We start from the raw sequence: 15,320 nt of genomic DNA on the forward strand, positions 1-15,320 counted from the left end.
TTTGCATGTACATTGTACGTACCTTTAGCTAGAAATTTTTTCCTCTTGAACAATAATAACAGAAATACATTTTCTTTTTCCATACCTAATTTCAAATTTTAAATTCAATTTTATGCCTTGGCATGCTGATGCATCAATGACCATGACCTTTGATTTAGCTCTTCTGAATGCACAGTCATGGTTCTATTTTATTTTTCCATATTACAGCCTTGAGCCTAGCCCTTCGAATTTCGATGAATGATTCTATCTGAATCTTATTTTCTAGGTATTTCTCATATTTCCTTCACGAAGGTGGAATAATTTTCTAGTTTTTTATCTCATCATGGTCCAGATTTTAGTACAGTTCTACGTACAATGGTACAATCCTAACCGAGTAATGAAGAAATTAGAAATCTGCTGAAATCTTGTGTTAGAAAAGATCGACGAGGCCAACCTGCTCGAACAGGTTGAATTGTATGACACAGACTTGAAATGAAATAACACATGGTAGGGATAACGGTCGGTATTCTTCTCACTCGAGTTGTGATATGTGTGATAAGGACCTACGGTTATAAGGAATCGTTTCTATTCATCAAACCTTTCTGCTCAAATCTCCATCTTCCTGCGTTTTACTTACAAATTCATCGGTTGTGTAAAGTGAAGAAGGCGTTAGAAATGGAAACTTCCGGTCAAGTAAGTCATTACATTTTGCTATAATTTTTCTAATCTAATTGAACACTTCCGCGTTTATTTTTATCGATGAATATAAACTTACGTTTTGCACACTGCACAGGTGATAAAATGTCGAGCAGCTGTTGCGTGGAACCCTAAAGAACCTCTTTCGATCGAAGAAATCGAAGTTGCACCTCCTAAAGCTGGAGAAGTTCGTATTAAGATCGAATCCACAGCTATTTGCCATACCGATGCTTACACGTTGGGAGGATTTGATAGCGAAGGAGCTTTTCCTTGTGTTTTGGGTCACGAAGGCGCCGGAATAGTCGAAAGTGTCGGTGAATCTGTTACCGAGTTCAAAGCAGGTATAATAATACTCTTACTCGATCATCGTTCGAGTATTTTAAAATTATTCGATCTTGTAAAATCGTCTCTAACTCAAATTATCGTTCACAGGTGATCGTGTTATACCGTTATACATTCCTCAATGTAACGACTGTAAATTTTGTGCTTCGTCGAAAACCAATCTCTGTAGTAAAATCCGAGTTACCCAGGTACATATGTATATGTGAAGCTATAACTACACAGCTCGTTAAAATTATCTTGAAGTATTTCGTTGTGTGGTCAACTTGCTTTGATTTTATTACCAATTTTATTACGTGTTTAGGGTCGCGGTGTTATGCCCGATGGAACGACTAGATTTAAGTGTAAAGGTCAAGAATTATTTCATTTCATGGGCTGTTCTACATTCAGCGAGTACACCGTTGTATCAGAGATATCTTTGTGTAAAGTAAGATTCGTATTCCTACATCTTACAATCAACCGAAGAAGACTGATTTTTAATTCAAGAGTATGTTTCGTATTTGCAGATAAATCCTAAAGCTTCGTTTAGTCGAGCGTGTCTTTTAGGCTGTGGTGTTTCGACCGGTTATGGAGCTGCTTTAAATACAGCTAAAGTAGAAGCCGGATCGAAATGTGCTGTGTTTGGATTGGGTGCTGTAGGTTTGTCGACTGCGTTAGGATGTAAAGCTGCCGGAGCTAAGCAGATCATCGGTATTGATATTAATGAGAAGAAGTTCGAAATAGGTAAATTTATTTGTGATACGATGATATATTTATATTGTAGTCTAACGATGGAAAGAATAGAGCTAAATTATTCGATATTTTTGTTTTAGGAAGTAAGTTCGGTTTCACTGATTACATCAATCCGAAGAACTACAAGAAACCGATTCAAGATGTATTGATAGAAATGACCGATGGAGGATTAGATTACACTTTCGAATGTATTGGAAACGTAGAAACGATGGTAAGAGTTTAATTCGACCAAAATTGAAACAACATACCTCTTAAAATCCTCATATAGTTTATTATTCATCGTTGCGATGATTACAGAGAGCAGCGTTGGAAGCTTGTCATAAAGGTTGGGGAACCAGCGTCATTATCGGCGTAGCTGCTGCTGGTAAGGAAATATCCACTAGACCTTTTCAGTTGGTTACCGGTCGTGTTTGGAAAGGATCTGCATTTGGAGGTATTTACATTTGGAAATCGTTCGTGTTCCTTCGATCTTAATTTTTTATATTTTTTTAAAACGTATGTAAAAAATTAATTTCAGGTTGGAAGAGTAAAGATAGCGTTCCGAAGCTAGTCGAAGAATATCTGAGTGATAAAATCAAACTAGATGATTTCGTTACTGCTGAATTACCTTTAGAGAAGATCAACGAAGGATTTGAACTTCTTCATGGAGGAGAATGGTAATTTTATCATGTTGATTGGGCTAGTTACGTGTATTTTGAATTGGTGATTTATGATTTTGACTGTTTATTTTTCAGCATACGAACTGTGATCAATTATTAAACCCTTCGAAGTGAGAAGAATGAATTTATATCGAGTGAATTTCAGAATTTCTTCATTCCGGTTTTAAATTTTATCATTTTATCGATGTTTTTATCTTTTCCGTGTCCACGCTATCGTGAAAATCATATCAAATCGTTTTTATTTTGAAATGCATAATATAAATTTTTATCGAAATAATCCAGGTATATTTTTAATCGTCTTAGAGCGAATTAATTGCTCGTTTAAAATTAACCATGTGCGAGTTGAATCAAATCGTAACAACTGAATGAGAGTTTATTACATGAAAAAGAATAAAGATAGGTAGAGGTACTTAGAAATGAATGCGTTAACTTTGAAGTACAATATAATACTGTAAATCAGAGTAGTTAAATTGATTAAAGAACAAACAGATTTAATGATCTGATTATTGTTTTCGTAGCTCGTGCTTGGTTACATTTCCTTTTCTTTTTCTTCTTACAAATTTTCAAGAGTTTAATGTTTTGGAAAAAAATTTATTGGTAAAAGTTTCAATTCTAGTCAACAATTTGAAAAAAATATTTTTTGAAAAAAAATTCCACCTTAAAATTAACAAAGGCTCGCTTTTTGCCAAAAATTGAAAAAAGATCTCGCTTTCTAGCAACATTAATTTTAAATAATGTTTCAGTTTTTTTTTTTTTTTTCAAAAAATGACTTCAAAGATTATTTGTCAAAAATTTACAAAAAGTATACTTTTTTGGCAAAAATTGTGGAAAAACATTTTTTCTCTCAATAAAAACCAAAAATAGTCTTGCTTTGTGCTAAAATTGTCATAGTCTTGCTTGTTGATAAAAATTGACGAAATCCTTGCATTTTAATAAAATTTAAAAGAGTTGATTTTTCACCTAAGATTACCAGAAATTCTCGTTTTTGGCCAGAAAATTGCAAAATGTCCCCTCCTTTTATGCGATAAAGTACTTTTTTTGTCAGTACATGAATTTGCCAAAAGGAGTCCCATTTTATTATTTTTTATTAAAACTGTAAAAAACTTGCTTTTTGACAAAAAAATTTCGTTTTTTAAATATGTTATGATTGAAAATTTGTCGTTAAAAAATACCCAAAATTCCAAAAAGTTTCACTTTTTTTCAAAAATGTTTCCTGAAGCCTCGTTTATTTGCCAAAAAATGAAGAAAAAAGTCTCAAGAATAGATAAAAATTGCGAAAAATAAAGTATCAGTTCATAATAATAAAGTAAAGCTTTTGGCTAAAATTAAGCAAATTTTTTTTGCCAAAAATTGACAAAAATTCTTGCTTTTTAGCAAAATTAAAGTACTTACCCTTTTAATGATAAAACACCTGAAATTCTTGCTTTTCCTTGTCAAAACATTGCAGACTTCCCTGTTATAAAAAAAATTACAAAAAATATTGTTTTTTTGCTGTAAGTACCGAAGTTTTATTTTTTTATCTAAAATTCTTACATTTTCATTAATTAACAAAAATTTGTAATTTTTTTGAAAAAACAAAAATTTGTAATTTTTTGAAAAAACAAAAATTTGTAATTTTTTTGAAAAAACAAAAATTTGTAATTTTTTTGAAAAAACAAAAATTTGTAATTTTTTTGAAAAAACAAAAATTTGTAATTTTTTTGAAAAAACAAAAATTTGTAATTTTTTTGAAAAAACAAAAATTTGTAATTTTTTTGAAAAAACAAAAATTTGTAATTTTTTTGAAGAAACAAGAATTAGTAATCTTTTTGAATAAACAAAAATTTGTAATTTTTTTAAAAACAATTCAATAGTTGTGTTTTTTGACAAAAATTTTGCTGTTTTAAAAGGTTACAAAAATTTGTCGTTTTTTTGAAAACAATTTCAAAAATTTCAAAAAGCTTCAGCATTTTTTCAAAAATTATTGTACTTACTTACTCAAGTCTCGCTTTTATGTGCCTTAGCAAAATTGAAAAGGCTTATCTTTTTCACAAAAAACACCCAAAATTCTTGTTTTTTGCCAAAAAAAATTGCAAATCTTCCTCTATAAAAAAATTACGAAAAAATATCGTTTTTCTGGTGTAAGTGGGTACAAAAAGTCTTACTTTTTGATCGAAAATTCTTGATTTCTTGCATTCATAAATTGATAAAAATTTGTCATTTTTTTTGAGAAAAAATTTCAAAAAGTGCTGTTTTTTTACAAAAATTAACCTGTTTTAAAAATTTTTTAAAAATTTGTGTTTTTTGATAAAATTTTGATAAAGCATTATTTTTTTGAAAATAATTGCCAAAAAGTCCAGTTTTTTGCTAAAATTCTCAATGTTTTGCTTTTTGTCAAAAATTAACAGAAATTCTCGCTTTTTAGCAAAGTTGAAAAAATCTTGTTTTTTTTTTACCAAAATTAACTTGTTGTTCTTTGGTGAAAAGATTTACGAGAAAATATAATGTATTTTTTTTGCTGCTTTTTCAAAAATTGATAAAAATTTGATCTCTATTTTTATTTTTTCAATTCCAATAAGTGACTTTTATTTAAATTTTTGTTCTTTGTCAACAGAAATTCTTGCTTTCAAGCAAAATGGAAAAGACTTGATTTTTTACTAAAAATGTTCGTTTTTTTGGCCAAAATATGCATACTTTAAGTCTTTTTTGAAAAAAATCACGTTTCGTTCTCATTTTCTTGCTATAGGTAATTGTAAGTCTTGCTTTTTGATAAAAATTTTCGCTTTTTAGAAAAACTTGCTGAAAAAGTATATTTTTTTTTTTTACAAAAAATATACTTTGTGCGAACATTGACAAAAAAACCTGCTTCATAAGTTTTGCTAATTACTAAAAATTGTTATAAATTCTCGTTATTCAATAGTTGACAAAAATTCTTGTATTTTAGCAAGATTCTAAAAAAAAAACTCCAAAAAGTTTCACTTTTTTCCAATAATTGTCCAAAAGTTGCACTTTTTTGTCAGCACTAGACAAAAAACAATTTGGTGATTTTTTTCTAAAATTTTTTGCTCACATTTTGTCACTTTTTTGGTTACTTTTTCAAGCATTTTTCGGTGACTAAAGTTTTACTTTTTTTTCTAGAGAAAAACCAAGTACGAGGTCTATGTTTTGTAATCATCTGTAAATATTCTTCATTTTGTTATCGTATCACATTTATTTAGATAATAGGTTGGTTCTTCTCGCCATAACATCGTAAAATACTGATCCACTTCTCAACGACGTGCTTATTTCTCCATCAACGGCCGTTCCTGGTCGTGATCCTCGGTCGAATGCCTTTCTTCTAAAACATGCCTTATCGTCACTTGCTGCTTCGCAGTCACACTAAGTGAGAGAACGGTTAAGAAAGTGCAGTTCCTATGAGGAAACTCAGTTTTGACCATATTCGGCAAAACAGGATTTCCTACTAAGCGACCATACTCGATATCGACTATAGCGGCGACATTTTCATTTTTACTGTAAAAATACATATCGCAAATACCCAGCGGTTCGTAATTCACCTCAGTCTTGGAATAATATCGCCAAGATGTTCGTAAAGACGAAGCGAATATGATAGCTTCGAGTATCAACTCGCGTTGAACTTTGGTATGATGAAAACGGCTCACATTTCGGTGGCATTCGGTCAACAGCTTTTCTAAATCTCGAACAGCTTCATCGAGTTTTTCGCTGCCTGGATTATTATGACTTGTACCGAGTGCTTGTAAACTTCGAGCAATTTCGTTTAAAGGTAACTTGGAATCGTCGTGATATCTGAGTACGAATTCTCTGAAGGCTTGAAGAACCTCTAGATTGGGAGCTTTGTAATAGAGTTCGGATTTGATAGGGGAAGGAGTAACGAAACCGTAATCTTCTAAATAAGTCCACATTAATTTATTAATAATGGTCGCGGATTTATTCGAATTCGACTGCTGGAGTTCGTCTTGCAACTGTTTGAATTGGTTTAATGAAATTCCTGCAGGACTAAAGGTACTCCAAGGTGAACGACTGATTGTCTTGTTGTAACTGAGGAGTAAGAGTTGGATTTCGAAGTCGCAATCTTTCAAGTACACTTTGAGGAATTCCATGTCTCTGAATATCGATCTGAAATCAATATCGTCCAGATCGTTGCTAGGTTTAACCGATAGTTTAGTGTGGATGTAATTCTCGACGCATTTTGGCTTATAGATTTGGGTACTTTTTTCATAATAAGTTTGATATCCGTTGCAGAGTTTCGCCAATTGGTGTTTTTGATCGAGTGATAGTTGATGATTTTCAGCGATGGATTGAATCTCGGTTTCGTCGAATCCGATGAATTCGGTGAAGATGTGTTCCTTTAGGAATTCGTAATGGTGGAAATCATCGAGTTCTCGTCCGGTATCTCCGCTCCAGTAAAATGGTAGGCTGTTGGTGCTCGTGATTAGAGCTTTGTGTACGTATTTAGAGCCTAGTTTTACACCGTGGTTGATCATCGTGTTGAATATTTTGTAGAATGATTCGATTTCAGGGTTCGAAGTTCGGTGAGTGATTCCGTACGCTGGTGTATCGTAATCGTCGATTAGTAAGATTACTCGATGATGGAAGTATTTGTTCAGTATTTTTATCAAATCACGAAGTATGAAAGGTAACTCGGAGATGGGTATTCTATTCTGGGATAATTGTTCGAAGAATTCTCTGTCTTTGTCGTTTGTATTAATGGTTTGCAGAAGATGTTCGTATCGTTCGATCGATGTGGTTAGTATTTTTTGTAAAGCATCGTGAACCGAATTCCGGATGGGTGAGCTTTCTGGCCGAAACTCGACTTTGAGCTTAACGATCATATATTTAACGAAATGTTCTGCCATTAGATTGGTATTCGAGGTGACGATGTAAGTGTTGTTGAATGTTTTGAAAGCTTCGGTGTTGAACGCTGATGTGAGTTTGTTACTTTCATCGTGTTCTACTCCACTGAACAGATCGATCATTGATACGATGGTGCTCTTACCAAAACCAGAAGGAGAAGTTAGGAAAATACACCGGTGGCTTTTGGTTGGTGAGAAGAATTGCTCCAGAAATCTCGTTTTGTCTACGAATATTGAAGAATGTAGTTTCAGTTCGTCGTAAGCGTTGATGTGATCCAAATGCGCGATGAGCATCGTGATAAACATGAAGGGAATCGTAATCATGATGAAAAAATGGGTAGGATGGGTCACGATGAAAGAGCTTCGAGGTTCTTGAACTGTCTGAAATTTTTCAACGAGAATTTAATTGTTGAAAAACGAATTAAAGTGTTTAAAAATGCTCGAATACTTTTACTTTTTAATTGATTAGATGTCTGATTACATTCTGATGATTATTCTGTGCAATGAAGATGGACAGTTGACATGTTGTGAGTCTTCATTGAGAAACTGGACGAAATTCTGCGATGAAAAAATTGAATCAAACGAATCACACTTGCCAAAAATGAACTCTACTGAAATGTTTTTCGAAGATTTCGTAACTTATACTAAAAAAAAAAAAAAAAAAAAAAATATTGAGTGTTATTTCATCTCATTTAAATTCAAAAATATATTCAATGATTACACTTACTGATCATGCGAATGAAACAGCTCTTTTAAAAAGCATTAGGTAGGTACTGTTCAATAACACTTAAATCTGCCGAAATGAAATCAACCGATTTGAAAGTAATTTTTCAACAATTTCAATTAGAGCAATATTCATTTAATAGATGTTTGATTAAATTTCTCTTGAAATGATTATGTAGTACGAGATGCAAGAAATAAGCCTCACGAACACGAGTAATTAATCGAGATGATTGGACACTTCATAAGAGGATTTAAATGAGCAAAAAAAAATCAATTTCATTACAATCTAAGGCTGTAATTGGAATATTAATATTCCAAGTTGAAAATTTCTTATAAAAAGTTGTAAATATTCTCGATTAATTTGTCATCAGGAATGAACAGGGCTTGTACTCTCTATATATTTTTTTCAAGTAATTTTAGAGAAAAAGCTTGAAAAAGTAACCAAAAATGGCAACAACAAAAAATTACAGCATTTTTCGATTGGTTTTAATTTTTAGTTAGACTATTCTGCAAATTTGTGCCAAAAAAGCAAGACTTTTTGGCAACAAATTGAGAATTTTTTCCATTTTTGGTAAAAAAAAAACGAGGTTGAAAAGGATTGAATTTTCAGCTTCCGAAAATGATTACAACGTCTTCTGGAGCGATTTGAAATTTCTGGGGGAAATGTCAACTTTTACTGGAGGCTCCATATTGGGCCAAAAATGATAGCAATCGATTCAGGGAGTCGACTTTTAGGGATAGGTGAAGTTTTGATCAATTTATTGCAAAATTTGACGATTTTGGAATTTTTGGTGAAAATTTGAAAATTTTCAACTTGTAAAAAAATACACTTTTCAACTCGTCAACTCGGATTTTCGATTCACTGACGCTGATCAATTTAGAATGCCAAATATATGATGGGATTAAATTTCCAGCTTCCGAAAATGATTACAACGTCTTCTGGAGCGATTTGAAATTGCTGGAGAAAAGTAAAATTTTGCTGGAGGCTCCAGATCGTTCCAAAAATGGTATAAATTAATCAGGGGAGGGAGGGGGGGGGGGTTAACTTTGAAGTGTAGGTGAAGTTTTGACTAATTTAGTGTAAAAATTGATGATTGAATTTTTTGAAAAATTTGATTTTTAACATCTTCAGAAAATTACTTTTCAACTCTCGTCAGTCGCCTCAAATTTTCGAGTCATCGACGCTGATCGATTTGGAATAACAAACTTATATGATGGGATTAAATTTTCAGTTGCCGAAAATGATTACAACGTATTCTGGAGCGATTTAAAATTGCTGGAGAAAAGTAAAATTTTGCTGGAGCCTTCAGATCGTTCCAAAAATGGTATAAATTGATCAGAGCGAGATTTTAGATACTTAATTTTTGAGGAAAAAATAGATTTTTTTGCTGAAAATATATACAAATATTTTTAGTTATTTTGCTGAAAAGCAGAAATTATTTTTCAATCCTTAAAAAAGCGAAATTTTTGTAAATTTTAGAAAAAAAGTGAGAATTTTTGCAATTTTTGACAAAAAAAAACAATTTTTGGAAACAAATGAGATTTTTTGTTTTTTTCGCAAAAAAAAAATTAAGCTACTTTTCTGAAAAGCAAAAAATTCTATCAATTCTCAAGTTCTTAAAACAGTTGGTAGAGCTGATAAAATGATGTAAAAATGTAAAAATGTCAAGAATCGTTGATTTTTTTCAATGTTTCCAAAAGTCTGGTATATTTTTAAGAATTTATGGAAAATTTTTTCAAGATCTTGAAAATCGAGTAAGTAATTTTTTTCATTTATGAAACATCGACAATTTTTGACAACTTTTTCCAAAAAAAGCTAGAATTTTGAACAATTTTTGGAAAAAAGTGAGACTTTTTGGAATTTTTTGCAATAAATTGCTCAAGTAAAAATCTGTGAGAACTTTTAAAAAAATGGAGATTTTTCGACGATTTTGACAAAAAGCAAGACTATTTGGCAATTATATTGCCAAAGAAGTGACAAAAATGACACTTTTCCCAATTTTTATTCAAAAATCTGGACTTTTGGACAATTTTGCAAAAAAATTAAAATTTATTGGAATTAAAAAAAAAAAAAAAATTTAGCCATGTTTTTAGAAAGTTGAATTTTTTGACGATTTTGGTAAAAAGCAAAACTTTTTATTAACTATTGACAAAAAAATGACAAAAGTGACACTTTTTTGCAATTTTTTGGAAAGAATGAGATTTTTCGAAATTTTTTGAAAAACAACAGTTTGTCAGCCATTTTTCTAAAAAGTAAGTTTTTTAAAAAACTTTTGAATGAATGAGAATTTTTGATGATTAGGACTTTTCTGTAAGTTGAAAAAATTACATTTTATCGCAGTTTTTATGGAGAAAGCGAGATTTTTTGCGATCTTTTTCGATGAACGAAACATACCTACATGCTTTGGTAATTTTTGGCGTATTTTTTTTTAGCAATTTTGTTAAAAAACCAGAGTTTTTGACATTTTTGTAAATTTTTAACAAACAGCAAGTTTTTTTGGTAATAATTTAATCAGAATGCAGCACTTTATCGTGAATTATTGGCAAAAAAGGCAATTTTGAAAAATCTGTCAGAAATAAATCAATAAAAAATAAGAATATTCAGGTTTAAATTTTTTAAAAATACAAACTTACTAGTACATGAAAAAGTTGTAAAAATTTGATACCTTTAAAAAAATTAAAATACCTACTAAAAAAATGGCAGAATTTTTAGCACTTTTTTTTATGCATTTGGACACTTTTATCAAAAAATTCATCTCAATGCTTTTTTTTAGATTATTTTTTTATAAAATCATTTTAATGCGTTTTTCACACTTTTTTTTGTGAATTTTGGAAAAGATTCAACAAAATATGCCTAAGTAGTTTTTGGTAACTTAATTTTAAATTAGGTATATTAATTTTTGTTTTGAGCATGTTATTAGATGATTTTTATTTTTAATGGGTTTTAAACATTTTTTCTTTCATTTTTGGGAAAATTTTACTAAAATCTCATTAGTTTTGGGCAATTTTCAGTGATTTTAATCCATTTTTGACATTTTTTTTTACTTGATTTTAACCCGTTCTTGAAATGCGAAAGGTTTTGAAAATAATCAGTTTGAAAAGTAAAGTGAAAAGTGATATTATATTCCATACGAGAAAAGTCTATCATGATTGAAGACATAGAATTATGTATCAGGAATTGAATTTTTAAATACTTTGTCATTTTAACCAATTAAAAAAAGTGATTTGCTGTAATTATTATTTTTTTGTTTTTTTTTTTTCAGTGAGAAATTTCTACCTCTTCAACAACTATACACAGTATACCTGGTACGCACTGAATGGATGGAAAAATCAAATTAAGGGTCTACAGAAGAAGGCGGGTAAGTCCATAATTTTTTGAAATTGTGATATTGGAACTTCAATGTTCTCAATCTCATTAGTATTCATGTTTCTTGAGTTGGGAAAATAAGAGCAAGCTCGTCACTGTTGTTGTGATATCCCAGAGTAAGCTTCAAAGTGAAAGTTTGGAATATCAAGATTCCTCATATACAATATATTGATGCAATGCAAATCGCGAAATTATAAAAGGGCAACGAACCCTGCAGTCCTCCCTCAACCCGTACGAAATATAAACACTCGTCGTTAAATTAACTCTCGGATGGAACAATTTATTAGGAAAATAATATAACAAATTAGCCTCACAATTAAAGAATATCACAGTGACAACGAAATAGCGAACAATACCAGAACTTATCAATCAATTATTCAATCCAACTAGTAAAATTCTCGCACACGAAATCAATTCACCGGCAATGTAACCGAACAGAGCTCCGATGATGCAAGGAGTAGGCCAAATTTGCCAAGGTCTATCCCAATCCAACGGAATAACAAAAGCACCCACCCAAGCTCCGGCAATAACGCAATAGGATACATTCAGGGTAATCTTCTCTGTGAATTTATTGGTTTCTTGTTGCGAAAACAGCAACAGTAAGCAATTCGCACCGGTTTCGAAAAATAATGGTACTACGACGAAGGTGGTCATAATACAGCTGAATACAAAAGTACCTTCGATATTATCGAAGAAATCTGCGCCGAAAAGTACCGCTAGAATGTAACAAATGGCTACGCCTAAAGCGTGAGTTGATACGAAGTGTAGAACATATTGATCGATATTTTTAAGACTAGAGTTTGTGCGTTTCAAGACGAAGAAACTTTTAAAGTACTCGAATACTGTATGTATACCCAATACTGGTAGGAAGTAGATGCTGCCGATGTTGAATGTGTGATCGTGAGTTAGAATGGTGTATGTCATCAGGGCACCGTAAATTACAGCGACGGAGTGAGACATGAGGATGCGAGTGATGTTACGACGAATTATTATGGTTTCGGTGGTTTTTGGCTGTAATCCGGCCCAGTTGGTGTCGTCGGTTGATGATACGTTTAAATGGCAGTCTTTGGCGGACGTGGATTTGAGTTCTTGCGAATTGAATGGTCGTTTTCGAGGCATGATCATGACTTCTGTGGAAATGAATATGGGAATGTTTTAGAGTTGAGATTGAAATGTAATCATTTCTTAATTGATTGACTTACTTTTATGAATGAATTCTGAAATTCTGATTCTGATTTCTGAAGCTCTGATTCCGAAGGATTCAGGATTCTGATTTCTGCTGCGAACAAAATTCTTATCAATGTTTATCCGGAAAGCTGAACCTGGACGCATCAAACATTCTCTCTCATGTAATGAAAAGTGAAATTTGCGAAATGACTTCAAATCGATGATATTATACCAATTTTGGAATCAAGTTGAGAGAGTCAACGTTTCTGAACAATTTTCGCCTCAATTCTATCGAAAAATAATGAAAAAACTGTAAAACATGAATTTTGTAGTGAGAGTTTCTGAATACGCGCCCTGTTTTCTTATCAAAGTTGAATGTTTATTTTCCCCCTCCACTCAAAACAATCTGTGCTTTTGACATTGCTTTTGCAGATAATTTTACTACTTGAACTTTTTTCTTTATTTAAAAAAGCAGTGATTAATTATTTAAATAAATCTTGTAGTAATTATGTAGTGAATGTGATCAACTCTTACAGCACCACTTTTTGCTACACACACTTTGAGTCTTTGATCCAGCCATGGCGACTCATACGTCGTACAAGCAAGATATGCCACCGGAAGGAGGCTATCGCCCTTTAAGCTTCGAACGTACATTTCCCAAACGATTTTTCACTGGTAACTATTTCCCAATACTCTATACCTCAATTTGATTTAGATAGATAGATAGATTCATTGATTCTTAATGTTGATGTTGAATGTTTTCAGGTTGGAGGGTGCTCGGTTTACACAGCTTAGGTACGCTCATCTTCTACTTCACGTATAAATACGACTGCACAATGCACGCAAAAAATGAAATCGAACATCGTAGCGGTTTTATTGCCTTGACACCTATGTTAGAAGCTGAAGCGGATCGAGAGTGAGTCGACATGAATCTGTATTTCCGCACAAATTGATCTATTGTGTAACTGTATCGTTAATTTTTCGTAGGTATTTGAGACAGCTACGCAAAAACCGCGAAGATGAAGCTGAACTCATGAAGAACGTACCCGGATGGGAAGTTGGCAAACTCTACAGCGAACCAGTTTATAAAACTATCCCGGAGGACGAATACATTCGCCCTTCGGTGACGGAATATTACACTCATACTAGATTGAGATACTTGTTCGATTATTTCGGTTTCAGACACACTCGTTGAGTTGTGGCAATTTGTTGTTTTGTTATTATTTGCGGTAGTCAAAACTTGTAATCGTTTAGCTGTATTTTTTAAAAATCGTATAAGAATTATGTTTTATTTCCTGTCTTGAATCGCATGCCTATGAGGATAGTTTCCACTCGTAATTTCTGTACATTTTTCTGAGTTACATTGATTCTAATATGCAACTGTATGATATTTAATTATTATACCGGAGTTCGTGAAAATGTTCGAGTTGTTTTTTTTTTGTTGGACTCATCGTTGATTTTAATTCATTTATGTTGAGTTGGAGTTGCAAATGGAATATTATATTGGAAATTTAGAATACGATAGATTGGTTTCTTTCTACGTGAAATTATCGAATGGATTTAGATTTTCCACCTATTTAATTAAAACTATCTTTGACTTTGAGATTCAAGTAGTCATCACTTGCAAGGTTCAATGTTTCAAAGTTCATCGTTGAGGTGTTGAATCGAAAGGTCTGATTCTGACTTGATTCAATTAAATTACATTTTTTTCTTGCTTTTTCAAAGTTCAAACTTCAAAATATTCAAAATGAAAGAGGTTCAGGACTTCAGGTTCAGGTTAGAATGATCGAAGCACTTCGAGCGGATAAATTCCGAACCTGAAATCTCAAACGTTCCCAATCACCTGGCCAAAAACCATACGCCAAATCAACATTGATAACGGTCTTATCTTTACCCCGACTGTGATGTTCAAATGAGAAATTAGACATTGTTTTTCTTGCCTTAATAATTGTGTTAATTTATTAATATTATAATCTGAATATCGAAATATTCCAATCGTCCATCATGGAACCTGTATCTAACGTTGTAAAAGTACATTTGGCCAACTACTTATCCACTCTACCGTTACCTAACACCGTTCTAGGATGGTTCACTATCGGAGGTAAGTTTCTTCAATAATTAGCCTATTACGTATGTATTTAAATGACCTAATTCTTATCTCTAAAGTCGACTCCATTGTTTGCAGTACGCGGATGGCTGAAACTCATTCCATTTTTCTCAGCTGTCGGTGGTGTTTCGTACGTTACCTACAGATATATCAATCCTCGCAGTGTAAGTTGAAATACATTTCTCTATACCGGTGGGATTCGTTAATAAAATGATTAATTTTTCATGTCATACGTTACAGCCTGTAAACCCTAAAACGAAAAAAGAATCTCCTAAGGTTGTAGATGCGTTCGATATCGAAGACTTGGGCGACAGCACTGCTTTCTGCCGATGCTGGAGATCGAGTAAATTCCCGTATTGCGACGGTGCTCACAACGGTTATAATATCGCAGCTTGCGATAACGTTGGACCATTGTTAATTAAGAAGAAAGCTAAATAAATACGTTCCGATGTACTCTGCCTAGCGAACGATTAGAATACTATTTCAGGTTATACTAATAAGTTCAAACAAAATGTTACCTACGTAAACGTTCACGTTGAATAATTTTTTTTTCTAATTTGGTATCGTATATTCGTAATAGCTTAAGTGTTGTTGTTTGAACACGAGCTTTATAATCTAATAATTATTGCTGTTTACTTGTGTGTAAGATGGTGTTGTAATTTTACGTTCGTGAAAAATTATATTGCTATAGATTCGGTTTC

The 15,320-nt window shown here is 32.2% G+C and overlaps 5 protein-coding genes across 6 annotated transcripts; 3 read left to right on the plus strand and 2 right to left on the minus strand.

Moving 5' to 3' along the window:
- The first annotated feature begins 491 nt into the window (after window positions 1–491).
- On the plus strand, window positions 492–2,682 carry Fdh (alcohol dehydrogenase class-3 Fdh). Its single transcript, XM_065366005.1, has 9 exons — window positions 492–672; window positions 773–1,016; window positions 1,108–1,205; window positions 1,319–1,441; window positions 1,521–1,737; window positions 1,827–1,957; window positions 2,044–2,179; window positions 2,264–2,402; window positions 2,481–2,682. Exons 1-9 carry the CDS (start codon window positions 655–657, stop codon window positions 2,503–2,505), a joined length of 1,131 nt encoding a protein of 376 aa, XP_065222077.1. The 5' UTR covers window positions 492–654; the 3' UTR covers window positions 2,506–2,682.
- Window positions 2,683–5,476: 2,794 nt separating this feature from the next.
- LOC135847250 (uncharacterized) lies at window positions 5,477–8,196 on the minus strand. 2 transcript variants are annotated; one of them, XM_065366703.1, is made up of 3 exons: window positions 7,983–8,196; window positions 7,710–7,813; window positions 5,477–7,636 (listed from the first exon to the last, which is right to left on the minus strand). In XM_065366703.1, the coding sequence occupies exon 3, from the start codon at window positions 7,577–7,579 to the stop codon at window positions 5,666–5,668; it is 1,914 nt and encodes a 637-aa protein (XP_065222775.1). In that variant the 5' UTR covers window positions 7,580–7,636; window positions 7,710–7,813; window positions 7,983–8,196; the 3' UTR covers window positions 5,477–5,665. The 2 variants fall into 2 exon arrangements, with proteins under 2 accessions (XP_065222775.1, XP_065222774.1); XM_065366702.1 differs by having other exon boundaries at window positions 7,710–7,899.
- Window positions 8,197–11,599: 3,403 nt separating this feature from the next.
- PIG-F (phosphatidylinositol glycan anchor biosynthesis class F) lies at window positions 11,600–12,769 on the minus strand. The gene is made up of 2 exons (XM_065368404.1): window positions 12,548–12,769; window positions 11,600–12,475 (listed from the first exon to the last, which is right to left on the minus strand). Exons 1-2 carry the CDS (start codon window positions 12,675–12,677, stop codon window positions 11,715–11,717), a joined length of 891 nt encoding a protein of 296 aa, XP_065224476.1. The 5' UTR covers window positions 12,678–12,769; the 3' UTR covers window positions 11,600–11,714.
- Window positions 12,770–12,909: 140 nt separating this feature from the next.
- ND-B16.6 (NADH dehydrogenase (ubiquinone) B16.6 subunit) lies at window positions 12,910–13,935 on the plus strand. Its single transcript, XM_065368407.1, has 3 exons — window positions 12,910–13,187; window positions 13,278–13,428; window positions 13,500–13,935. The coding sequence occupies exons 1-3, from the start codon at window positions 13,091–13,093 to the stop codon at window positions 13,705–13,707; spliced, it is 456 nt and encodes a 151-aa protein (XP_065224479.1). The 5' UTR covers window positions 12,910–13,090; the 3' UTR covers window positions 13,708–13,935.
- Window positions 13,936–14,385: 450 nt separating this feature from the next.
- On the plus strand, window positions 14,386–15,318 carry Cisd2 (CDGSH iron sulfur domain 2). Its single transcript, XM_065368408.1, has 3 exons — window positions 14,386–14,613; window positions 14,698–14,783; window positions 14,860–15,318. Exons 1-3 carry the CDS (start codon window positions 14,517–14,519, stop codon window positions 15,055–15,057), a joined length of 381 nt encoding a protein of 126 aa, XP_065224480.1. The 5' UTR covers window positions 14,386–14,516; the 3' UTR covers window positions 15,058–15,318.
- Window positions 15,319–15,320: the final 2 nt, after the last annotated feature.

This window comes from Planococcus citri, chromosome 5 (genome assembly GCF_950023065.1).
Source record: "Planococcus citri chromosome 5, ihPlaCitr1.1, whole genome shotgun sequence".
Taxonomy (NCBI): domain Eukaryota; kingdom Metazoa; phylum Arthropoda; class Insecta; order Hemiptera; family Pseudococcidae; genus Planococcus; species Planococcus citri.